This window comes from Dama dama, chromosome 30 (assembly GCF_033118175.1).
Source record: "Dama dama isolate Ldn47 chromosome 30, ASM3311817v1, whole genome shotgun sequence".
Taxonomy (NCBI): Eukaryota; Metazoa; Chordata; class Mammalia; order Artiodactyla; family Cervidae; genus Dama; species Dama dama.
In genome coordinates, this window is record NC_083710.1 from 79,345,092 (window position 1) to 79,371,801 (window position 26,710).

Consider the following 26,710-nt stretch of genomic DNA (forward strand, 5'->3'; position numbering starts at 1 on the left):
CCCAGGAATCGAACCCAGGTTATACAGAGGTATTTCTATTTGGTCACAAGGGTTGGACATCGCTTAGTGACTAAACAACGATAATGTTGTAAAGAATCCTGGTGACTCTGAAGTTCATGATTTTCCATTTTACTCTCCATCTTAACAAGGCAAGCCACAATTACACCCCCACTGCTCATCCTCCCTACCCTTCCTGGTAACCCAACCCACTGAAATACAGATACAGGGTACTGCCGACTTCTGTATAAATAAGATACCATCCCCTAGGGACCCAAGAAAAACCAAGGCTCTTTGCTTTTTTTTTTTTTTTTTAACTCTCAAGAAGTGCTTAGCAAGTGTACCCTCTTTCCTTATGAGATCCTTGTCCTGTTCCTGGGCAGTGGTCCTTGAACGCTGTGCTGGCTGCTTGGGAAGAGCTTTCATTGCCTTCGTCACCATCATCATCATAAGGCTTTGCTCCAAAATCTGCCTACTGCTAGTTTCCTCTTCTGTGTAACTTTTGCTGAGAGTTCACAGTGAGCATTGAAGGACATACTCATAATTTTGTAGCATCTAGCTCTTTATTCAAAAACAAGTTTCTTGAGATGAAAATTTATGACTCGGGAAAAAAAAAAGTTATTATCAAGGAGGTAAAGTCTAAGATTGAAAGAAACATGAATTGATATGTTATACACAAAAAAAAAAAAGAGAGAGAAAGGGAATATTACAATATTAACATTTCTACACTGGCAATATACAATTTGAATAGTCTTTTTTTCTTTTTTTGAATTATTGGTGAGGAACTTTAATGATTTAATTTTTTGTTAACACAAAACTTTTCTTTTTACACTGAGACTTATTAAAATACCCTCCCTTTTAAAGGTATATTATTTCATTTACAAATGAGAATTTTGCTGAATGTTGTTCTTGAGTGTAAAAATATATCAGTTTACTTCCAAGTTGGAGGTGAGAAATAGTGCCCAGTGAAAGGAATTCAAAAGAATCCTGATGGGAAGTCTAATACTTGTTATAAGAAAAGTCTTGCAAAATTCAACATACAGTCTACTTTGGTATAAATCCAAGACTCCTTTCCTTTTACTTTCCATTTAAAGACTTGGAATGTATCATCATTTGAGTTTCTGTCATTTCACGTGAGTTTTCTTCAGGGGCTGACCTCACAGCACTGGAAATTGATACACTGACTTGACGTTTCAACATCTTCATGACCTTTCTCTTGTACCCTTTACATGCAAAAAAATATATAAAAGGGTCCATGCAGCAGTTGAAGTTCATCAGACATACTGTAAAGTGCAGAGATATCTGGAATGAATGTCTTTGGCTGCATTCCAGGAGACCAGGAAAACGAAGCTTCTTGATCATGTGTTGAATAATCGCAACATGGTACGGCGTGAAACATACAACAAACACAACAATTATAAAAATAATTGTGTTGAGAGCCTTTTTGTTGACACCAGATTTCTCAGTTAGCGGGTTCTGTTTGGCAGTTTTAAAGAGCTTGCAACAGATTTGAGAATAGCAGATAAGAATAATGACGAGCGGAATTACGTATCCTATGAAACAGGCACCAAGCAGAATCCAGGGGAGGGATTCGGTTTCCTCGAAGTTTGGATATTCCATACATGTAGTCCTTTCAGCCTCCTGTTTTGACATAGGGTTTATGAGTAACGGGAGTGTTTGAGCAAATACCACAATCCAGACAAATATGCAGATGCCTTTCGCGTGTTCAATTCTTTTTATCTTATTGTACCGCAGGGGGTGCACCACAGCAAAGAACCGGTCAATGCTCAGGCAGGTCATGAAGTTCACACCTGCATATGTGTTGATGTAAAACACAAGAGCAGTTATCCTACACAGGGCATCGCCGATTCTCCAGTCAAAGCCCAGTGCATAGTAGGCTATCCGTGTAGGCAGAGCTGTGGTAAAAAGTATATCCGAAATCACCAAGTTGGTTGAATAGAGAGTGGTAGAATTGATTTTTTTCCTGTTCTGAATAATGACAATCAAGGCCAGTAAGTTTCCCACAAGCCCAATTATGAAGACGATGCTGTAATGCAGTGGCATGAGGATCCTGGCTGTGTGGTGGTGGGCATAGAGATCACAGTCGCTTTCCAGAGAAGCTGCAGAGGGTGTAGTAAAATTGTCCATTTTTATATCCATCAGTGGTGTTCAGGGTCTCTAAAAAAACCAAGAAGGGCATGTTTTATTAAAAGCATTCTCGTAAATCTCCTGCATTGGCAGGCAGGTTCTTCACCACTAGTGCCACCAATTTGTGGAATACAACTAAAAGTTCTGATTATAGGGAAATTTATAGCTTTAAAGGCAAACATTAAAATAAAGATTGACAATCAAAAAAAATAATTAAAAGCATTTTTAGGGACTTCCCTGGCAGTCCAGTGGTTAAGACCTGTGCAGGGAGCACAGGTTCCATACCTGGTTGGGGGACTAAGATCCCACATGCTGAGCAGTGAAGCCAAAAAAATTTTTTTTTTAATTTTAAAAGTTTTAAAATATAAATAAAACAAAAAGCATATTTAACTAAAAGTGATATAAACTAACTCCTTGAGATCTAACTTAAAATGTCAAGATTTATATAATTTTCAAAAATCTGTATGTCATGTGGTTACAATACTATATTGTAATAGGAGGAGCAGAGACTGAAATTTATGTTTTTACTCTTAAAATTTGGTCGTTTTGGCAAAGCTCTGGCAAAGGAAATAGAACCATTTAAATAGGGCAAATGTATTTTTGTGACAAGGGAATGCAATTTTTAGGCAGAAATTTCCCCTTCGTTTTTTGGATCATTATCTGGTAAAGAGTAAAATCACGTAAAGCACCCCACACTTAAGAAAGCGTAAAACTTTGCTTTTAAATTGAATATCAGTTGGACTTTTTTTTTTTTTGTCAAGTGCATATCACTGCCAGGAAATGAAATCAGTCACACATTTATGTAGCGAAATACGAACTTACCACAGTAGTCTGATTTGTGTTAACCCAAAAATTATGAGAAACAAGCTAAGGCCTTTGTTAGGAACTGAAAGTTAGGTTTTCTTTAAGAAAAGAAGAAGAAGAAGACCGTGACCACGGCAACCATGACAAAAACAACAAAAAAAGAAGAAAAAGAAACAAAAAGAGAAAGAAAAAAGTCCTTTGAGGGGAGAATTTTAAATTAGTGTTAAAGAGTATCATTCTGCAGGTGCCCCACTGATGTATGCAGTGTGCATTCTTACATGTGCACACAGTAGGAAAAATTACACACATGGCATTCTGTGTTCTGTTTTATTCATTTACTGTGTTCATGGATCAGGGTAGTCTGTCTTTGTCATATGTGTAGATCTCATGTATTCTGATCTGTGTATTAGATCTTACGTATTCTGAAGTGTTCCAGCATTAATGCATAATTTGCTTCCCTACCCCCTTGATGAATACCTGGATTATTTCTACCTCTTTTCTTATTATAAATAGTGTCTAAGATGAAAAGTGAAAAACTCCTACAATAGAAATCCATATATAAGGATGAACTTCGATAAAACTAAGAAACAGCAGAGTAAAAAATTCTGTGAAGTTTTTTCTGTTTGTTTGGCCACACCACATGGCATGTGGGATCTTAGTTCCCTGACCAGGGATTGAACTCGAGCCCCCCTACATTGGAAGTGCGGAAACTTAACCACTGGACTGCCAGGAAAGTCCCCTGTAAAGTTATTTTTAGAAGGAAAATAATTTTGTGGTAGGTCTCTATGCACAAATCTCATCTGAAAGTCACTGTAACTGAGGGAGAAGTCAACATATCTAGTAATGATGGTACTGTATGTTAAAGGGAAGAACTCTGTTTCTAGCCTTATCAAAGCACTGACTAGACATCTGCATCTCCAACTGCTGTATTAAGTGAGGTGGAAGCTCTGTAACAATCTTAAAACAGTGATACCAACAGAACAAGGCGGTTCTGAGAGGACTGCACTAATATCATAGGTGTGTATTACCTACAGTGTTGATAGGTTAGTCATGAAAATATAGGAATACAACCTAAAGCAAATGGGAGCAAAAAAGGAAGTAGAACTTTTTATTAATCAAGGGAAGACAGGAAAAGAGACTCTGGGAAAAAGCAAAGGATGAGAATGGTAGGTTGAAGAACCAAAATAAGAAGATAGGAAAAGTGTCACGACAAATTTAAATACATTGATGTGAAAAAGTGTTCGTTGCTCAGTCGTGTCCGACTCTTTGAGACCCCGTGTACTGCAGCCCACCAGGCTCTTCTGTCCATGGGATTCTCCAGGCAAGAATATTGGAGTGGAATTTGGTGTATGACTCAGGGAAATCAAACCGGGGCTCTGTGACAAGCAGAGGTGTAGGATATGGGAGGGAGGTTCAAGAAGGAAGGAACACACACACACACACACACACACACCCCTCTGTGACAAGCAGAGGTGTAGGATATGGGAGGGAGGTTCAAGAAGGAAGGAACACACACACACACACACACCCCTCTGTGACAAGCAGAGGTGTAGGATATGGGAGGGAGGTTCAAGAAGGAAGGAACACACACACACATACACACACACCCCTCTGTGACAAGCAGAGGTGTAGGATATGGGAGGGAGGTTCAAGAAGGAAGGAACACACACACACACACACACCCCTCTGTGACAAGCAGAGGTGTAGGATATGGGAGGGAGGTTCAAGAAGGAAGGAACACACACACACACACACCCCCCTCTGTGACAAGCAGAGGTGTAGGATATGGGAGGGAGGTTCAAGAAGGAAGGAATGCACACACAGACACACACACACCCCTCTGTGACAAGCAGAGGTGTAGGATATGGGAGGGAGGTTCAAGAAGGAAGGAACACACACACACACACACACACACACACACACACACACACACCCTCTGTGACAAGCAGAGGTGTAGGATATGGGAGGGAGGTTCAAGAAGGAAGGAATACACACACACACACACACACACACACACACCCTCTGTGACAAGCAGAGGTGTAGGATATGGGAGGGAGGTTCAAGAAGGAAGGAACACACACACACACACACACACACACACACCCTCTGTGACAAGCAGAGGTGTAGGATATGGGAGGGAGGTTCAAGAAGGAAGGAACACACACACACACACACACACACACACACACACACACACACACACACACACACACACCCATGGCTTGATTCATGTTGATGTATGGCAGAAACCAACACAATATTGTAAAGCAATTATCACACACACACACACACACACACACACACACCCATGGCTTGATTCATGTTGATGTATGGCAGAAACCAACACAACATTGTAAAGCAATTATCCTTCAATTAAAAATAAGTAAATTAAAAAAAAATACTGGAGTGGGAGCCATTCCCTTCTCCAACAGATCTTCCCAAACCAGGAGATCGAACCAGGTCTCCTGCATTGTAGGCAAATTGTTTACCGTCTGAGCCACCAGAGAAGCCCCAAAAAGTTGAAAGTGAAAGTGTCAGTCGCTCAGTCGTGTCTGACTGTTTGTGACCCTATGGATTATAGCCCACCAGGCTCCTCTGTCCATGGAATTCTCCAGGCAAAAATACTAGAGTAGGTAGCCATTCCCTTATCCAGGGGATCTTCCTGACCCAGGGATCGAACTAGAGTCTCTTGCATTGCAGGCACATTCTTTACCATCTGAGCCACCATTGAACTCACCTCTTAAAAGACAGAGACTATCAGTTTGGATTTTTAATAATCCAGCCGTATACTGGTAGCTCAGTGGTAAAGAATCCACCATTGGAAAGCTAGAGTAGCAATAGTAACATCAGAAAAAAGTAGAATTCAAAGCACAATCAATATTAATAGAAACAAAAAAATTCACTACACAAGTTCAAAGGAACAGTTCAAAGGACATAAAAATAATCATAAATTTTACATGTAACAGCAAAATTTGACAGAATTTAAAGGAGAAATGGTCAAATCCACAACTGTAATGAGAGCTTAACACATTTTTATTAGAATATGATAGGTAAAAAAGAGAAGATTAACCCAACAGGACTTAAATGCTAACAGAATTTGTGCTTAAAGCACATTAGAATTCTTTGCAAGTTTGACCTTGTACTCAGTTATGAGACGTGTCTCCAAAGTCTCAGAAAATCGTTAGCAAGCAGCTCACATTCCTTGTGAGTAAGGTCTTCCCTGGTGACTCAGGTGGTAAAGAATCCACCTGCAATGCAGGAGACCCGGGTTCAAACCTTGGGTCAGGAAGATCCCCTGGGGAAGAAAATGGCAGCCCACTCCAGTATTCTTGCCTGGAGAATCCCATGAACAGAGGAGCCTGGCGGGCCACAGTCCATGGGGTTGCAGAGAGTCGGACACGACTGAGCGACCAACACAACAAAACACAACAGCAGTTCACATGCCTTGTGAGTAGTACAGTGTGACTAAACTAGAAATAAAAAATAAGTGGAAGAATCGATTTGGACTCTAGAAATATATTTTTCTAAGGAACTTACGGAATAAGAAATCACAATGCAGACTTTGAAGATCTTAGAACGAAAGGACAAAAGTATTATAAAACGGTGGAGTGGAGTGCAGCTAAAGAGTTAACCCAAGATTGATGCAAAGCCTTGAAGGCATTTATTTCTTAAAAAATTGAAAGTAGCTAAGGTAAATAACTGAAGTTAAATATATAGCTAAAAATTGACAGTAGCTAAGTTAAATAACTGAAGTTAAATATATAGCTCAAGAAGCTAGAAAAGAACTGAGTTTGCCCCCACCCCCAAAATAGAAGAAAATAATAAAAAATAAATGGAGTCATTGATGAATTAGAAATCCAAACAAAACCCACCCAATAAGTATGGGCTTTATATTTTATGTGTTTTGGTCGGGGGGTGGGGGGGTGGGAATGGAGTGATTCTCGAAAGGGAAATCGTAGAATTGCAATTATGAAATAAAGAGAGAAGAAACTTTATCCATTAGTTGGGAAAGGTTTTGTATGGGAAGCAACTCTGCAGAAACTGAGACTGGACACAGGTGGAAATTCCAGGCACGGGTTGCAGGAACAGGCATCAAGAGCTACCTTTGGTTTTTGAATTTTTGTGAAAAAAATTTTTTTCTAAAAATCTCAACATTTAAATTTTATTTTGAGGAATCTTCCAAAGCAGGTTCCTGGGAACTGCCTTTGAAAATACATGGTGGGAAAAAAAAAAACACCACCACCACCGTGGAGTCTGCTAATCCTCCATATGAATAATAATGGTTGTAGAGGTTAGGAAAGTTACACTGACTCTGAGAATGTGTCACTGCCCATCAGTTGTAAAAGCATGGCCAACTGCTTCACTGAGCGAAGTCCAGCATCCAGTAGCATCCATCAAAAATAAGTGTCTTTTGATGGATGAAACACAAAAGGCAGTGTTTTCAGAACATTTATCCTAAGGAAAAGATGTTTAACACAGTGTCAAATTTTAAGTGTGAAAGTTTGCAACCAAATCAAATGTCCATCATTAGGGAACTGGTTAGTTTATGGCCCTGTAGTGGAATAGGACATGGCCACGTAGATGCCTGTTTCCTGACGGGGAATAATGTTAAGTAGGGAAAGCAGATTCCACGTCAGACCCCCTTGGAAGGAAGAAAAGCAGTTATTTACACATGCATCCATGCGTGGATATAGAAGCCAGCGCATCATTTTGTACAAGTAAATTTTGAGTTTCATTCATACCTTCTCAATTTTAACACCGAACATGAATTAACTTACTAAATGAGTAAATAGGTAAATACTTCCTTTTAATGTGAGGAAAAATTTACAATTCAGCTGTTCTTGCCAAAGCCTGTCCTCTGACCTGTGTTTCAGAGCTCACCCCTGAGTGTTCTTTATTCAGATTCAGGCCTGAGTCGTTGCTGGCCACCCACCTTAAGTGACATCTGGAAGACCCCTCCCAGCTGCCCTGGCTGCCAGGTGTGGCCAGCACCTGCCTACTCTGCCCTCGAGGCGACCCCTCTCAGAGAAGGTAGAGGACACGCTGGATTCTTCTCCCTCCCCACCTGGCTCCCAGCCTCCTACCCTGTCCAACGCTCGGCAGGGGCAGCCACTCCACACTGTCTCTCGAGAACCGAGAGTCTGTGGTTTCAGGGTGGTCGAGGTGTCAGGGCCGTCCTCACCTGTGCACAGACAGCTGGGGCACACGTGGTCTTGCCGCTCTGGAGCGGGCGGCCGGTTCTTCCAGCAGATGGTGGGGCTCCCGTTCCAGGAGAAGCGCCTTCCCAGGTCGAGGCCAGGCCGGTGGACGCTGCGTCATAGAGCCCTGAGGGGAGACTGCAGAGAGGCCCCATCCCAAGTCAGAGAACGGCCCTTGCACAAGGGGGCCGCACCCGTGGGCTGACCCAGAGGCTCTCGGGTACAGGGGAATGTGGGCTGTTTCGAAATGTGTGCGTTCGGCTCTTTAGCAACCTCTGGGAGGTCGATTCCATCGGTCGACAGCTCTACCTTTGGTGGTGTTTACCCAGTGTTATTATTAATGCTATAGTTCTAGTCTATTTTATCTTTTTCAAATTGAGAGAAAAATCTTTTCACATGTTTGACTGTTATACTGTTCCTGTATCAGGCAATCCCAATTTGTTATCATATTCCCTCAGAAACCCTATTTTGTCTCTTCCTTTAATCCTTTTAGGATTCAGGATTACTTTCCTGAACCTCTACTTACTCCATGCTTTTATTCAGGAATAATGGTTTTCTAGTGCTCCCTCCACACGCCAGATCCTGAAAATTCAGACATAATACCTTTTAATGTCTGAGGACCTACACCTGATGATGAATGGATGCTAGAAATGTGCTCTTGTTCGAATTAGGTGTTATATCATTGACACACCCAGGTTCTGCTTGCTCCTTGCGTTACAGTGCTCCTTTATCAACCTTTGCATTGCAAATTCCCCTTTTAACTGTTTCTAATCCTTCCTCTTTTAGTCATAACCAAATCATTCCTTTCTTTACCTCTTTATTTTACACTGAATTTTAAACATTTTTCATAATTGTTAAGACAACAGCATCTGATGTGTTATTGAGGTTAGATATACTGAGTTGTACTTGAAAGTCCTATGGCTCACCCTTTTATTGCCTTGAGAAAAGCACAAAGAGGTGCTTACTCTAAATCTTTTTTCCTTAGAGTACTTGAACCTCTAACAGTTATAATTTCATTGTAAAGCTTTCTGGTGAAAAGACCTGCCCTGTCGCTAAGCTGTCCTCCGTGCCTTACTCCTGAAAGGATGAGGGTTGCCCTGAGGGCACAGATGTACCTGGGCTGCGGGAAGTGTGGGTCCTTATTCAGGTTCCACCCAGGGAGCCACAGGGCAGCCATCCGTTCCAGGCCTCTTAAAGTTTGTGTTAATGAGCAAAGGAAGCTGTCTCAGTTTTGTCTCTGTCACTCAATATTGATCCTTTTAACTTTACTATTATCCTAACATTTAACAGCAAGTTCTTCCACAGCAAAATATGAATATCCTCCAAAGTATTTTTACTTATGTTTTGGGGAGTGGGCCTGTGTGTGTGGTTTTCTGTAGATTGATTTCCTTACTAGTTAGGTTAGCGAGCATTTCTTAAGACACTATCATCTCATTTTTGCATAACCGGACATGTTTACATGAACTGTCATGTTCTTTCTAGCCACAGAAAGGAAAGAATAAAAAGCCCCCTCAAAACTCATTTATTAGTATTTCAGAAAACTGTCCAAGAGCTAGTGTGGTTTGTACTCTAGAAATATTTACCCTGGATACCAACTTGGAGGCAGTTGTGATTTTTTTCACAGGGTACTGATACATACTTTTTGCAGTCTCAGCTTACTTGCTTGGATAATTAATGTCTTAGCTTTTATTTGTGGCAGAAGCAGAATAAAGTCTTCATTATATTCAAAGATCTAGTAAATGCTAGAATACTGGCTCTTAGAGTTTAGCTCTAAGATTCCTGAAATGTCACCTTTACCCCTAATATGTATTCACTTAATAATCATCAACACTTAAAATGAGAAGGGCTTAATCTTGTAGTAATTTTGTTTAATTTCAGGCCTTAATCAATGAACCAAATGGGTCAAAGCATGCTGACAGGATCATTGCTAAGAGGTGACTTGTCTGTGAGGTGAAGTCTGCTCAGGACCGTGTTTACACGTCGAGATGGTCTGAGTCAAAGTGCCCACAGTGGCCTGCACCAGAGAGGAAGTTCCTGGAGCACGGTCTCAAAAACAACCCAGGGGGCCCCAGAGTGGACGTGCAGGTGCAAATGATATTTGACTGTTGTTGAATGATGTGTGCTGTCTGATCCGATTCTTTGATTTCTGTTGATACACTGTCCTTTGGTTATTTTGTTGAAGAGGGTTAAGATTGAGGAAAGATTTCTAAGTGGAGGAAAAGAAAGTCCCTGGGGAAGGGGTGGGCAGAGAAAGGCTCCGGACTCAAAGGGACAAGGATTCTGTCTCCTGGGGAAACAGACGAGCACAGATGTTTCAGGACAGCAGGCTGAGGCTGTTCGGCACCTCTGAGGACAAACGCTCGGGCTTCCCAGGTGGCGCTAGTGGTAAAGAATCCGCCTGCCAATGCAGGAGGCATAAGAGATGCAGGTTCGATCCCTAGGTCGGGAGGATTCCCTGGAGGAGGGCATGGCAACCCACTCCAGTATTCTTGCCTAGAGAATCTCATGGACAGAGGAGCCTGGCAGGCTACAGTCCATAGGGCCGCACAGAGTCACACCCGACTGAAGCAACTTAGCACGCATGAGGACAAACATACTCCATGGGAGAAAGAAATCATTGCTGCTTCCTCCAGTTACCCGATTTTTATACGTATTTGTCAGGGGCTTGGAAAAGCCTTCGTGTTCTGGAAGCTGAGCGAACAGGGACATCTGAACCTGGTCCAGTGTTGCACACCGGGGCCTGGCAATCACCCAGGGATGTTTTTCACCTGCTTCAAGGTGAGAAACCACTCGAGCAGTTGTGTGTCCCCACTGCCCTGCAAAATTTAGTCACGAGTCACATCTGACTCTTTTGTGACCCTGTGGAGTATTGCCCACCAGGCTCCTCTGTCCCTGGGATTTCCCAGGCAAGAACACTGGAGTGGGTTGCCCTGCCCTCCTCAAGGGAATCTTTCTGACCCAGGGATCAAACCTGTGTCTCCTGCACTAGCAGACAGATTCCTTACCACTGGACCACAGGGAAGCCCACCTTGCAAAACAGGAGCAGGAGAGTCATTCCTGATTGTCATTCTGATTGTGGAAAGAGCCCCAAGGCACGGACAGCGGTGAACAGCACAGGCCCAGCCTTGCTTCCCGCCACTGGCGTGGCCAGGCGCCTGTTCCAGGCCACTCTGAACCGCTGTGATGTCAGTCCCTACCTGATAACCTAGTCAAAGAAATCTTCCCATGCTATCAGGTGTCCCACCGACCCAACCAACTTTGAGTCCTAAGTTGGTAGCTGTGTCCAAGATTGATTTTGGGGGAGGATGTACAGGGAACATCGTCCAGAAAGCAGGCTGATAGCTGCCTCCATGTCTCCGAGGGAAACTTCCCCCCCACCCCACCCCACCCCAATGCGCTGGAGCATCTATGTCAGGAGTCTTGTCATCTGCGGTCAGTGCCTCTGAGGGCAGCTTTCCTCCCTGCCTCCCGGGGATTTCACTTGCTTTCTCTGATCTGTGGAAGGGTGACCCTGCGGCTGACCCCAGGACGTGGTCTGGTCCTGACTGCCTCCCCGTAGGTCTGCCCAGGGTCAGGTACAGGCCAGTGCGTGGGGTGCATCTTCAGAAACGAAAAACACCTCAGTGTTGGCTGGTCTGTCCTTTCCTCTTTGTGTCTCCGTGGTGTCCTGAACCCCCTGGAGACGCCGCACCTTCTGTAAAAGCGTACGTCAGAACTGATGGGAAAGTGAAAGGTGCCTGACCTGTGTTACCTGCTTAAACACTCACTTGCACATTTGGGGTTTTATGTAGTCTGGCTATTTTTCTTTCACCTTTCACTGGTTATTTATTCCTCCTGTGGCTTTTTGGCAACTTGAATACTGACTTGAATGATATGGAGGTCTTCAGAGATGAAGACAGAGGAGGTAGTAGCACTGAAGACTTGAAATATGTGTCATATTGTTTAGGAACTGGAAGAAAAAAAAAATTCCCACCCTAGTATGCTTTTCAGTGTAAGGAAGACAAAGGCCATTTCCATGTGGCATGATTGGACCTATACGCAAGATAATCAACTGTATAAATATATGTATATAAATATATAAAGACTTCTTATAAAGAAGGGCTGAGTCAGTATTAACCTTTATCCCCTGAATCCAAAATGTTTCCAGAAATAATGTGTACCTTTTCTCCTTAAACTCTGAGGGAGTTTCAAATTTTGCATTTCATCTCTGTTATCTCATAGAAATTAGTCAGAAATGTTACCTATCCTTACTTTATGGATGAAGGGAATTCCAGAGAGATTAGATCTCTTGCTCAGGGGTCTTCCCCCAGGACAGGTGCCGAGCCAGGGGCCACGCAGGCGCCCAGGCCTCCGCGTCCTCTGTCACCCCCTGCCTCCCGCCAGTCGGTGGTTCCTGGGCCTTTGGCCTGCTCACCCCTCCTCCCTGCCCCCTGCACGTGCCCTTCTGTCTGTCTGTCTGCCTGTGTGTGTGCTGCTCCCTCTGCTCTGCCTGTCTCAGGCCGCCCTCACTTCTCTCTGGAGCTGCAGCTGCAGCCCCCGCCGGTTCACACGGTGCCCTCTGGCCCTGGACAGACTGCACGCTGTCTGTAGTGACGCACAGTTTCCTTCGTGATCCGGCTCCGCTTCCCTCTTTAGCTGGATCTCTGGCCGTTTTCCCTCCCGTGACCTCGAGCTCGGGCCCTGCTGGAATAGGCTGTGTTCTCTCACAGCTCTCTTCCTTTCTGATCCTCTTCCTTCTCTCTGGCGCCTCCTCGGCCCCAGCCTGCATCCTCCACTCCTGCTTTCTTTCCTTCAGGCCTTTGTTCAAAATCAGCTGCTCCCAGAAGCTTCCCTGATTCTGTCCTGTCCTCTCCTCCCTCGACAGCACCTGCCCCGCCCTGTAGAAAGGCAGTGTGGGGCGCCCTTGCCAGGGCCCTGCGCCCTGTACTAGCATCCGTACTGTTTTTTTGTTTTGTTTCGTTTTTCCTGTTTCCTGCTAGCCTGTGAAGTCCTGAGAGTGGTGGCTGTGTTAATTTGGTGTTATCTCCAGCCGGCCCATCATTGGTGTTCAGTAAATACCCATTAAGGAGTAGCAGAGTCCCAGCTTTCTTGATCCTCAATCGGAGTTTATTTATTAGACTACAGGGTGCGTTTGATGAATAAAAGTGACCAGTAGTCTTCAGCATAGATTGTGTCCCAGGCACTGCCCTGGGCACCCTAGGTATATTCACTCCCAGACTCTCACAAAGCTTTCCCGAATCCATTGCCAGTGGTGAAACCAAGGAGCAGAGCGCTGATGAGTCTTGCCTCAAGACACAGCTGTTAAGTGCCAGGATTTACTCCCGGCAGAGCAGCCCCGGGAATGGCGTTCAGTGTCATGCATTTTAGCCTCTGCTCCTATTTCCAGCATGATCTGATGTTATTGGTAGGAAACAAGTAAAATAGGAAGACATCTCAGAACTTTTAACACATACCAGCTCATACACCTGCCTGCACCAGAGGGAAGAGAAGGGCTGGGGAGACAGGACGAGAGAGGGAAGGAGGAGAATAAGTTGCTGTCAATAAGGAGTTCATTAATTTATCTCTAGCATATTTTAATGCAAGTGAAAGTTTCATAAACGAATTTAGACTTTACTAGCTTTAACAGAATGTCTATGAAAATAGTTTGGACTGAAATTTCCACCAAGAGATGGTGAATACCTAGGATGACTTACGCTTGTTAAGTATTTGCAGATATTTAACAGAATATTTTTATTTCTCTGTTCAGGCTTTCCAGATACCACAAGGATCTTTGTCAACTCTGTTGTTTTTCAGGGGATTTTCACATGTTAGTTATTTCATCTGCCATTGAATGCCTGTGTTTTACAAACTTCTTGGGAGGCTGGGAAGCTGTATGCACTGGGGGATACTACACATCCTTAGCACATGCACAACTGGGACATTTTAGCAGCTGCAGGGGGCCCATAACCATAGCAGAGAGACTACTGTCCCTGCCAAACTCCTTTACTGGCTGGGGAACTCTTTTTTTAGTTGTAAAGTTTTAAAGAGTGCAGATTTTATCTCATGTTATCCCCTAGAATGTTTCAGATCTGGCCAGCTGCAGATATCTAATCAATGCCTATGGAAAGCATAAATGAATAAAAGTCATAGAGTGATCTGAGTTACTATTTATTCCATTAAATGACTGTTCATGTTACTGAGAAGCTCTCAGAAGCCAGTTGAAAGTAATTTATCATAGGCATTCCCACCACTCACACGATATATGAGCCTAGTGAATGAGGACGCTTTCTGGAGCCGTGTGCTCTTTGCAGCGTCATGTCCAAGAACTGTGATTAACCCCTCCAAGAGAAAACATGCACTGAAATCCTAGCAGATGCAGAGTCCAGCCAGGCAGCACAGTTAGGTGTATAGACATCCATAGACTCAGTCTCCATGTGATATGTTCTCTAAAGATCTCGAAAAAAGTTCAAGAAAAAGAAAATGCCCACAGAAGTGGTAGGGCAGGGAAACTTTGCCTATTGGATTCATCCTTCAGTGGTTTAATGGGCAGAGGGAGGAGAGACCAAGGCTAGCAGGCAGTTTTCCAGCACTTTCTACGACAATCAGTGTTATATAGCACTTACGATGACACCCAAGGACCAGGCAGTATGGTTACTCCCCATTTTACAAGTGAGGCAGATGAAGCCCGAGAAGTACCATGTCCAGGGTCACACAACTGGTAGATAAGAGAGGGCAAGCCTGACTCCAGAGCCCATGCTCTTAACCACTATCCTATATCGTACTTGGAGCAAGACCCTCCCCCTCAAAAAGCACACCCTCCTTTAAAGGAAGTCTCTGCACAGCTTACATGTTACCAAGAGTTTCTGTCACCTCTGTTCCCAACCTGGACATAAATATTGGCAGTTCACTGCACATAGTTCATTGTTTTGTGATATTTTTTATGCAAACAGAAGTTCTAGGAAGAAAATACCAAGCTGTGTTTAGCCTTTCTGATCTTCAGATTAAACATAAACAAACAAGCGCTGTTCCTTTTTCACTTATTAGATTAATAGTTTATATTTAGAATTAAAATACTCATGTTGTCAGAGAAGCAGTGAAGCCCAGACTGTCTGCCACTGGTGGGAGAGTAAATATTTCTGTAAACTGAAAAATATCAATTTTAACTAAAGTTCTTTTTTTTGGTTTTTAAATGTGTACCCTTTGCTCCAGGAATTTGACTACTGAGATTCTATCCTGAGAAATAATAGAAAGTATGAAAGTAGAGAAGTAACAGAAATACAGGGAAGACTTTTATGTACATAGATCTGTGGTCAAATAGTAACATGTACCAACTTTTCAATTGTGCTGAATAACTTCATCACAGTACATTTATGTGTAGGAATGCTCCATTCTACATTAGCTTTGTTCTTTTCCTTCACAAGGTGTCCTGAAATACGGGCAGTATTTGCTGACTACTTGATACTGTTTTTTGTAATTGTGAGTTCACGCAGAAATACAAAGTAAGCCCTATTTTTTTTTTTTTTTTTGGCAAAGATATTTCTGGCCTGATTCACTACCTTCACCTAGCTTAATATCAAGCTTATTAGAACTGCCAGTCACCAGAGAGTCTCAAATGTATAAATGATAAGATTTCTGATGTTAGAAATGTTTACAGCTTTTTGTTAAAAAGGTTCTTTACCTTTACTTTAAACCTTAACTAGACTTTCAAAGTTTTTCTTAACTTACAAGAATTTGTTGGAAAAAAGCAAAATATCTGTTACTTACCTCTCAGTGCCTTGTTGGGGCCCCTGTGTGGCAGCAGTCAGTATTCGCCCAAACTGAAGTAGGTTAACCTTGGCATGTTGTTTTAAGGGAGATTACCAGACATCCTTTTATGGTGGCGGCTTTTTTTTTCTGTCACCCTGTGACTGAGCATAGTAATGATCAGTTAGCCTCATGTGTGCGTGTGCACTTTTTTTTTTTTTTTTAATGGGAAGTGAAATTTTTCTGTTAGTGATTTTTTTTTTTTAAGAAAAGGGTTATCCAAAAACCCCTTGGAATTTATGAGTTGCTGATATCTATGGAACTTTATAAATTTTTCTATAAAGATTTAAGTTAAAAAAAAAAATTCTTTGGAAGAGACTGAAGAAATAAACCTTAACCAGGGGGGAAGAAAAGGAATATAGCTACTGATGATGATGTATCCATATTACGTGTGAAGTATGAGTGTTAACATGTTTTAAGGAAAAAAGTCAATTTTGCCAATTCTGTCTGGAAACTTGGTGCGGGGAGGAGTTTACTCATTCTGTATCTTATCAGCAGCTTAATGAGAAAGAAATAGAAGTTTCTGTGGTGAGTGGAGGAAAATGCTCTTTTGCATGTGTATAATGATTAGTTGGTGTTTTTAGGCAGGAGACCAACCGACTGGATCAGTGACTGCATGAACCCATGTTAACAAGGGAGGGGTTGAAGGGGGCATCTTACAGCTAAAATCACCTGTTACGCACACAGACCTGTGCTGTTAACCTTCAAGTTTTAATCGGCTCAGTTTAAACCAACAGTGCCACATGGATATCAACATGCAAATTGATTTGCAGGCTAAATTAATGGAAATAGAGCTCTCAGAATACGAGAGATGATCTGGCCATTCTCAGTGAGCTCAAGAAACTGCATTTTGCCAAGGCATGGATGACCTGCCCGGGAGGTGCGGGCTCTTGGTCCCAGGTCTTAGGAGGAAAAATTGAATGAACTAAGCGTGTCCAGGCTTGGCAGGGATGTGATCATTATCTTCATGATCACAGTAAAGGGTTTAGGTTGCATGTGTCAGTCTTCCTAACTCCAGAGGGTAAAAGGAAGGCATGTAACAGGAGGTCACAGGAGACAGCTCTCAAATCAGAGTAGGAAAGCAGTTCTCAAAAGTTGGGATCATTTGATAAAAAGGGGGCACATTGCCTCTTGTTTTTGTGTGCTCAGTCATGTCCAGCTCTTTTACAACCCCATGAACTGTAGCCTGCCAGCCTCCTCTGTCTGGGGTTTCCCAGGCGAGGATACTGGGATGGGTTGCCACTTCTTTCTCCTGAGGATCTTCCTGACCCAGGGATCAAACTGGAGTCTCCTGCACTGGCAGGAGGATTCCTTACCACTGAGCCACCTTGGAAATCCATCTCTTCTGTAGGTGCTTGCATAAATCAAGTGTCTGGAGGACTGTTGTAGAGAGAATTGAATCATTTGGTAGGGATTTGTGACTCTGTGCCCTCAGAGACCCTTCCACTCCAGGATTCTGTCAAAGTGCTGAGGACTTTTAGCCTCTCAGTGTATTATTCCATTGAGGTTATTATAAGTTCTACCATGCTGAAGATGCCTAGAGAAACCTTGTCAAACAGAAGAGTACCGCTCACCTAAGTTCTTTGGGACTCCATGCCACTATGTAAAATAAAAGTACTGAACTAAGTGATCACCAAGGTAACTCCTAGTATAAAAATTCTCTGAGGGGGAAATACAGAGATTTTATCATTTGGTTGGTCAGTGTGGTAAACTTTTACAGAACTAGTTCCTTTAAAACTTGGTTTGAAGACTCCTTTAGACCATGAAATTTTGAACCTTGTTTAATGTCCCTGGATATGTTCCAGTGTCTCCTGGTTTATAGTTTGTGGGAACTTGAATAGAATTTGTATCCTGTTGTTGCGTGAAATTTGTATAGATCTTAATTATGTTGAGTTGTTCATAATGCTTTTCAGATCTGCTGTATCCTTATACTTTTTTGTCTATTCATTCTATTAATTTTTGAGAGTTTGATGTTGAAACTACAACCAAAAATCTTAATTTTTCTACTTAAAAAATAATTGTAATATATAGTGAAACCAAATGTAACTTTGTTCTGTATTTTCCAAATCTCCTGTAAATATGTTATCATGCTTCATAATTTAAAAAATAAAAAAGAAGGGAAAAAAGAAAAAAAAATTTGGATTGAAGAAGCCTTGAAGAAGACACTGTTGAGAAGTTTTTCAATTTGTTGAAAAGCCATCCTGGTGGGGTTTTTGTCTTTTAATTTTCAAAATAATTTTTGTTCAGTAAAGCATTTTTATTTTATGAACTTGTCTAGGTAAAGTAAATGTTCTAGCAAACTGGATCTCCCCTTTTTTTGCTATTAGAGTAGTCAGTATATAAAGAAGAGGTGCCAGGGTAATTGTCCTTTGAGATGCTGTTGATGTTTACTATGAGATAGTTTCATGAGTTCACAAACCTTATTTTTATTATTGAAAGTTACCAGGATTTCTTTAGTTGTAGTATAAAAGTGGAGTCACTGTCCTTTTTCCATAGAAAATGTAAGATGAACATTTGTGACCTGACCTGAGTGCTTCTATTTTATTTCTTCTGTCAAGCGCAGTTGTGAGTATATAGGAGATACTCAACAAATGTTAGTGACATTAGTGAATGAATCCTTTACATCGTGTATTCCTTTGTACTTCAGCCCTGTATGCTTAAGCCAAATAGGACTTCCAGAAGTTAGCTGTTCTCAATATGAAAAGGTCAGGCTGAGTTACTGTTGACAGTATAAAGAACAAATGTTGTTGTAAAATAAGGAAAAGAGAAAGACTGGTCAGTGACTAATCACACTCAGTGTGTATAGAAATAGCAATGGAAATTTTCTACAGAGCAGCCGGTACCACCATGGTCTGAAATATGTGCTGTTGTATATTGGGTAGATGTGGTTTAGTATTTAGTCATCATTTAAAACTACATAGTGATGAATAACTTCTAAGGAATTTTGAAATTTCTTCTATTGGTATATAAGATATGAACTGTGGTCATTAAAATTCCTATCAATATTTCTTAGTTTACATTGAAATGTACCCTCAAGAACTCTGCTTCAGATGTTTTATTATACTGTCACTCTTTACATTTATTGCTATATGTTAACAGAAGACCTTCTCTAAATTGAGTACCTAAAGACATGTTCCTTAGTCAGAAACTTCAAGTGCAACCAAAATAGGGTTTTCTTATTATTACCAAGAGACCAACAGGCCATAGTTTGAGTATATCTATGAAACTGTATGTCTTAATCCCATTAAAATAATAAAGCAAGAAAAGGGGCTTTTTAAAACTAAAGACAAATCCTGCTGTATGGCTTTACCACTTTAAAGAGAAGTTTATATATTCAGCAAGTACCAATAGAAGAAGTTTCAGAGTGCTGCCATCTACCTCATTTTCAACATGTGTTGGCTTTTTGCTTTGTTTAAGAGTAGAAGGGACAGTGGATGATTTTTTAATAACATATTCTCTATCAAAGATGGGAAAATGTTCTAGAGGGACCTGTTGTTTCCACAGAAATGGTAATGAGAACATTTCTTTGTGGAAGTGAAAAATATTTCTTGCATTTTTCTTATGATGCAATAATTTCTTTGTGTGACACCAACTCATCCAAAATACAAGGAAATAAAAGACTAATTAAATTAACAAGTGTTTAATGAAGAATGTGTGTTAAGTGTGTGTACAAACCACAGGACCCATTCATGTCTCCTTCCTTACCCTGGTAGGAATGTGTGTTTGCAATCCTGGAGCTAGTTCCTTGAGGTTAGGGGCTGCTTCCTACTTAGAGGTGTTGATGGAGCTCCTGTACCTGGCCTGCTGCCTCTCACACAGCGCCCAGGTGATTGATTCATTGATTCACTCGAACAGTGAAACTGGGGTAGCTTCAAGGGCAAAGGAGAGCAGCTAACCACCAGGAGGGTTGGAGAAATCACTGGGGAGAGGAGCTGAGCTCTCTCGTACACCATAAGCGTAAGTTTCCTAAGCAGAAAAGTGCAACAGACACTTTTGTGTTGAAAGAATAACCTGCATCAGTGAGTAGTCAGCAGAGGTTAAGGTACCCAGGGAGCATCTGGACGGGGAGGGGGTGAGAGGGGATGGGCCAGATCAGGGGAAGGGAGAAGAGGATGGTTGTAGGAAACCACACTGGTAAGAAAGAATCACAGGGTTTGCTAGTTCATCCTGATGTTTGAATTTCCTCTTTGGATACTGGGAGCCTGTGGAAGGAAGGGTTTTAACCAGGGGTGTGACATGATCAGAGCTGCGTTTGAGGAAAGAAAATACTGTTGGCAGTATTAGGAGATGGATTCAAGAGAAACAAGTCTTCATGTAGAAAGACGTTTGTGACTTTTGAGTATGTCAAGTTGAAGGTATCAGATCGAATTTCACAGCCAAGGTGAGGGGACAGTCAGACAGCTTGGGGACTCACTTCATTTTTTTTAGTTGAAGGCGTAGAAGGGCTTAGGGTTATCCAGAGAGAGACTGGAACAAGGAGAAAAGGCTTCAGTGGAACCCTGGAGAAGGCAGAAGAGAGGTGGGAGAAATCATGGGTAAACCAGCAAGAAGCAGGGTTTTAAGACAAAATCAGGAAGACATTTGAGGAAGGGAGGACAGGAGCACAAGCCTTGTCAGGTGCTACAGTGACACAATTGGACAAAGTCTGACATGAAGATTTTGCGTTTTACCATGATGAACTGTAATGTTTCTTGATTTTGGTTTGTCTCACTTCTTTCATCAGATTTCAAGTCATTCATGAGAAGAAAATGTAGTATCAGCTTTACATTTTCTCACAGTGCTGACAGTTCATTAGTAGATGCCAAACCACTACTTTGCAATAGCTTTGGGAGAGTTAACGAAGATTAGATAGTTAGAGTTCTCATAAAATATTCTATATATGTACAAATTATTTTGGATGTATTGTACATGTAGAAACCAACTTGCGTATCTAAGATCATGCTTTCAGAACGAAATAAAATGATAAGCAGTGTTACTTCAGATATACATTTGCCGTTGGTGTTGTAAATTGAGCATTATACCATAGTGATTTTTTTTTTATTTGTTTGCATAGCCTGGCACCTGTGTTTGCTCTCTTTGTACCATTTTACTGCTCCATCCCAAGAGTCCAAGTGGCACATATTCTGGGCCCGTTGTCCATCACAAACAAGACACTGATTTATATATTGGGACTACAGGTACAGTATACATTTTTCTGTTCACATTTCTTTAACCAGATCTGTCTCTCTCTCTCTCTTCTTTTTTTTTTTTTTTTTTTTTGGTCTTTTTCTCATTTGATCTCCTTGAAAACAAAGTTTTTTTTCCCATAAGTTTGCCTTCATGATCTATATCAAACGTTCAAAGGAAGTGTTACAGAACAAGAACATCAAGGTATATAAGGTACTAGAATACTTTCATAGCCTTTAGAAATCTGATAAGCACTTTCACTGTAATTTGTATCAGTGGAAAATATTTTAATTTTGTTGTACAGTTGCGAGTAAGTACTTTTTCAAAAGTCACAGTATGAAGTGGAAACATGAGAACAGTCCAAATGCGGAACGTGGAGAGCCACTGCCAAAATTAATTCATTGAACACAGAGTCACAAATAAAGCTCTGAAGCAGGAACCAGATATGCTTTGCCAGCCTCATAGCTCCTGTGCTGCAGCCGGCCTGATTGCACTGTCGCCATTCGCTAAATGGTTTGACCCGATGGCCATTAGTGGACTTACTGTTTGACTTAAATCGAAAAAGATTGTCTTCACCAACATTCAGTGAATATTAATTGCTCTCTGCTAGGTTCCAGGCCGAGGAATAGAAGATAGGCGTGATTTTCAGTTTTCTACCTGTAGCATTACACCTGTCACTTCTCTCTCACTCTCACACCTTTTAATGTAAACTTTTATTCTGCTGTTTCCTGTGGTATCATATGTAGCTTGGCCTTTTGATCCACTGTCAATACTCATAACATTCCTTATCCCACACACATCAAACCGGATACCAGTGTCACTGTGCAGTGCCCTCCTCCCTCCCCTTTTAACCTTTAGCATTTCCTCCACCTTCTCTTGTCTGCTCTCACGTGTTATCAATGGCCCATCTGGGGCGGGTGTTTCCTTACCACTTTTACAACCATTTCTCATGAAATATGTTTATTCCCCATCTCCCAGCCTATGTAGCTTTACGCTCCCCTTTGTCCTCTCTCGTACTCTTACAACCTAAGAGCCCATTTCTGCATTTTACTCATATTACTAGAGTTTGCAGTGGCATGCTTAATTCTTTTCAAGATGTTCCGACAGAAGGCAGAATGCAGTGGTCGCAAAGTCCCCTGGGCCAGGGGCAGAGACCCAAGTTCCAGTTCTGACATGGCATATGCAAGCTTGCCACTTGGGTCAGGTCATGGAGGCCTTTGGTCCTCATTTTGACTCTAGTTAGAGAGCAGCTTTGAGTGTGGAAAACACTGTTTCGTTACCTGTAGTGCGGGAATTCAGTGGGGGCACTGTGGCAAGTCTTTGGAGCCAAGTGGACATTGGTTTAAGTACTTGCTCTGGTAATTATTTTCCTTTTCCATCACTTTTTCTGAGCCCCCATTTGCCCACCTGTAAAGTGGGAACAATGATATCTATTTTACAGGGTCATTTGAAGATTTAGAGATTGTAGCATTGGGTTTTGGGGCATAATCAGAACAAGTAATAAGAAACTAAGTCATTTGGTTCCTAATATTAATAATTTATGTCTGTATGACTGCCACCTTTGGTTTTTCTGAGATCGTGAGTGGTTTTGTTTTGTCGTTTTTTTCCTTTTTTTTTTTTTGGTGGGGTAGAAGTTGATGCAGAAAGTAGAGGTGGAGATGCCCCAGGCCTCTTGATAAAATTCAAACTCTTTAGTGTAAATGACATCCAGGATTTCTTCTTGCCCATCTAGTATCGACTCCCACCTTTCCTCTACCTTGACGTGAGTGTGAACCTTTTATTCCCCAGACTTCTGTTCCCTCCCCACCATCCCTCCCCTCCTAACCTTCACACACGTTTCTATGCCTCTCTTACTCAGCAACTTTTTGAAACCAGGGACGTTTCATAGATGAGTGATTGAATGACTGTAGTCCTTATCAGGAGAGCAAAGACATTTGTTATGTACATTGAAGTACACAGGGCCCAAGAGCCCGTCATGTAATGCCCAGTGCTAGGGGCCATGGAGGATAAAACGAAGCTTGAGGTACAGCATTTGCCCCTCAGGGAGCCCAGCAGTGAGAAAAAACACACAGCAAGTGCTGCGGAAGTATTATTGTTCTCTGTACTTTTGGAAGAAGACTACAGAAAAATATTTTTCCACGTAATTCTCATTCTTGTTGTTTTCAAAGTCATTCACACTGAACAAGCATCCACACTCGATCAAAGGATTAAATTTTAGATCAAGGGATTAGAGTTGCAGCCAGTGCTCATTTCTCCATGAGCTAACACAAGAGCACAGCTTGTCGGACTCCTTTTTACCTGTGCTTTGCCATCTCTTACCTTTGTATCTGTCTTCTTCCTATGTATCTTTTTTTCTATCTATCCTTGATAAATGTGCACGACTTTGAGGTTTTCATCTGGCACTGATGTCAGCAATGAACCTGCTTCTTTCTCTATGAGCAGAAATGCTTAAACTCCCTATCTAGTGATCTAATGATCTAATTGTGAACAAACACTAAGATACAAATCTTTATTTTTAGTCTGCATATGTGACTTCATTTTATTCTCTAAATATTTCAGTATTAATATTATATTTCAGTGTATTTCTTATAAATAAGGTCATTCTCTTGCATAACTACTGTTCAGTTAACAAAATTGGGAAAATAACATTGATAAAGTCTTATTCAAATTTTACCAGTTGTCCCGATATTATCCTGTTACTAGGCTACAAATCTTTCTTCCTTGCAGGAACACTTGGGAGATGTTTTATGACTTTAAAAAAAAAAACAAACCCTGAACACAATCCTTGGATGTAAATGATTTGAAAAAGGCAGAGATTTCATGAGACCATTTCTAACTGCTTTTGCTATTAACGAACTCTGAGGCCGGTTACTTGGTTTGCTCTTTTCTGGGCCGAAATGGAATGAGAGGATCAGTGGTTCAGCAGAGCAACATGGGGCAAGGACCTGTGTGCTGACAGACGTCTTCCATCTAAAACTAGAGTAGCAATAATAAGAAATTGAAATAAGAGAACTATATGAATTATAATATATGTCATTACTTGATACTAAACATTGGGTGGTGACTACATATTTTCCGTGTTGTTAATGCTAATAATTTCTGTCCATATAGTACTTTACTTTGTGTAAACCAGTTAATGTCCATTTGTAAACAAGAATGTGCTTGAATTTCACTTATTTTTCTTTGCACAAGAGTGAGCTGGTTTCAACCAATCTGTTTTAGGCTATCGAAAAGCTGAGTGAGGTCTTGGTAGAAGAGGAAAGAAAAGAAAAATTGGTATATTATTTTCCTCTATGTAACAGAGTATTTGGTAATCTATTTGTTTAGATTAAGAATATATATAATTAAGACAACAGAAATGGTAATGACTATAATTATGTAAAAGTAAATATGCTGTGACTGGCAGTTGAATTTCATTTTTAGTTGCTTTTTTTTTCTTTTATAGCTTTTCACCTCTGGTTCCTACATCTGGATTGTAGCCATAAGTGGACTTGTAAGTGTGATTTCCCCCCTCCCCCACCTCCCCTCTTTCCTGAAGAAAGTTGAGGGAAAATGTCATATTGAGAGTATGGGTCATATTCAGTTGTCTTCAGATGTCAGATTGCATCTCAAAGCTACTTCCTTAGTGATGAAAAAGCCAGTTACATGGATCATTGAGACAAAAGAGGCCAGATGGTCTCAGTTTTCAAGGTAATTTTAATGAAAGTTTTAGCCAAGTTTCTTGTCCGTGTTATTTTTAAATTACATTAGCAGTAGTCGAGCTCATAGCAGGACGAAAACAGCAGAAAAGAAAATGAAGAAGTCTGATTTGTCAAAAATAGGGAGAGATATTTTGTTTCTTTCGGAAAGAGACTTGGTCATGCAAGAGGAAAAATAAGGTTAAGTGGAAAGTCAGTTGGATGAGAACTGATGCAAGATTCGTCAGGGTGTGTGGCCAGAGAAGGAAGAGGGAGCTAGCTGAAGGACATGGGTGGTATCTCATCTGTGTGCCACACAGAAGCTTCATCTTCCCCATCCCCATGCTCTGTATTGTTTTGTTTTATTTTAATTAATACATGTCTTCAACTCTATGAGGTATCAAGAAGGAATCTAAAGCATGAAATTGGGCTTTATTTTTCATCCATGGCTTAAATTCGAACTCCCAGATTTCTATAAAAAATAAGTTTATAGCTAGTATATGTGGAACATAGTTTTAATTTCTTTCTTGGAAATGACTAAGAAAGTTACAGACTAGATTCACAGGGATATGTATAACATCAACGGGAAAAGCTTTGGACATGGCTTTGCATTCCACTGGGCCCCCCTGGTGGCTCGTGAGTAAAGAATCTGCCTGCAATGCGGGAGACCTGGGTCCGATCCCTGGGTCGGGAAGATCCCCTGGTGGAGGGCATGGCAACCCACTCCATTATTCTTGCCTGGAGAATCCCATGGACAGAGGAGCCTGGCGGGCTGCAGTCCACGGGGTCGCACAGAGTCGGATTTGACTTGGTGACTAAGCCACCACCACCACCGCCATGCATTCCACTGCAGACATTTTCAGTTATCACTCCTTACTCTTGTTTCCTGGGTAAATAGCATGATGGGACACTGGGTCGTTACTTGAAGCCGGCTCACTTCTGTCCTTCCGTCATGCTCTCTGTATTAACCCTTTTCTGTGTTTGTTCTTTTCATATACAACTTATTCCTTCACTCCTCACAGTTTCCAGCCACAGTTCTGAGGATTGAAGTGACTTTGTTCTCCCCGCCCCCCGCCCAAACACTTTCCACAGATGCCCAGATTGGCTTCAGGACCGCAGAGCTGAACTCCATTGTGAGGTCTTCAAACCATCTGAGCCACCTGGTATTCTTAAGACTTGCGGTGACTTAAGGACAGCCTGGGGCCATTCTGCCCCTGTGAGGCGCAGTGGCCAGGCTCTGCCCATCTAATACCATCCCCACTTGATCTGCCAGCTTGACTGGAGGGTTTTTAACCAACCTGAAGACAGTACGTTGAGAGTTCATTGCTTTCATGGTGAGAGCAGCCTGAGAATTTACTCTTTCATTTGTGATACATTCTGTTTCTCTTAACAGTGATAATCTTCAGTCCTTTTTTTCCTAAAACATCCAAAAATTTGAAAACTACCTTATTGTATTACATCTCATTGCATTCGTTGTCTGTTGATTGATTTGCTCTCATTATCTGAGCCCTTCTTTAATATAAACTCACTGTGTGACTCATTTGTTTTAAGACATCCCATTTTATTTCTTTATTCTGTTTGTAGACTCCTGGTTTTCAAATAAGTTCCTGATATCACCTCAGAAAGTTTCACTTTGTGACATTCAGTGCTCTAGAATTGAAGGTTGCATTTCTCGTCTCTTTCTAGTCTTTTTAAAATCTAAAGTTTGTGTGTTGTGGTCAGTCTTTTCTAGTACACATGCTTAACAGGTGGTAAGGGGCTGATTTAATTTCATAAAGAAATCAGAAGTTTAACAAATGTTTAACATTAACATTCAGAAGAGTGAATTGAATTGCTTGATATTTGAAATATAATTTTCAGATGAATGTAGCTTTAGAATAATCCCATTATTAATATCTCTAAGCCAATTCAATGTTCACTTTATTGTAACTAATTCAG

At 41.4% G+C, this 26,710-nt stretch overlaps 2 protein-coding genes across 3 annotated transcripts in view; one reads left to right on the forward strand and one right to left on the reverse strand.

The window, feature by feature from the left end:
• The window catches only part of UBAC2 (UBA domain containing 2), a 165,711-nt gene that overhangs the window by 81,660 nt on the left and 57,341 nt on the right, over positions 1 to 26,710 (forward strand). Inside the window, exons 5-6 of the mRNA XM_061133837.1 lie at positions 20,983 to 21,106; positions 24,541 to 24,588. Coding sequence (XP_060989820.1) covers positions 20,983 to 21,106; positions 24,541 to 24,588 — 172 coding nt within the window. The remainder of the gene's footprint in view (positions 1 to 20,982; positions 21,107 to 24,540; positions 24,589 to 26,710) is intronic.
• On the reverse strand, positions 346 to 16,047 carry LOC133049158 (G-protein coupled receptor 183). Of its 2 annotated transcripts, XM_061133068.1 has the most exons (3): positions 15,891 to 16,047; positions 8,132 to 8,285; positions 349 to 2,175 (listed from the first exon to the last, which is right to left on the reverse strand). In XM_061133068.1, exon 3 carries the CDS (start codon positions 2,155 to 2,157, stop codon positions 1,075 to 1,077), a length of 1,083 nt encoding a protein of 360 aa, XP_060989051.1. In that variant the 5' UTR covers positions 2,158 to 2,175; positions 8,132 to 8,285; positions 15,891 to 16,047; the 3' UTR covers positions 349 to 1,074. The 2 variants fall into 2 exon arrangements, with proteins under 2 accessions (XP_060989052.1, XP_060989051.1); XM_061133069.1 differs by lacking the exon at positions 8,132 to 8,285 and having other exon boundaries at positions 346 to 2,175; positions 15,891 to 16,025.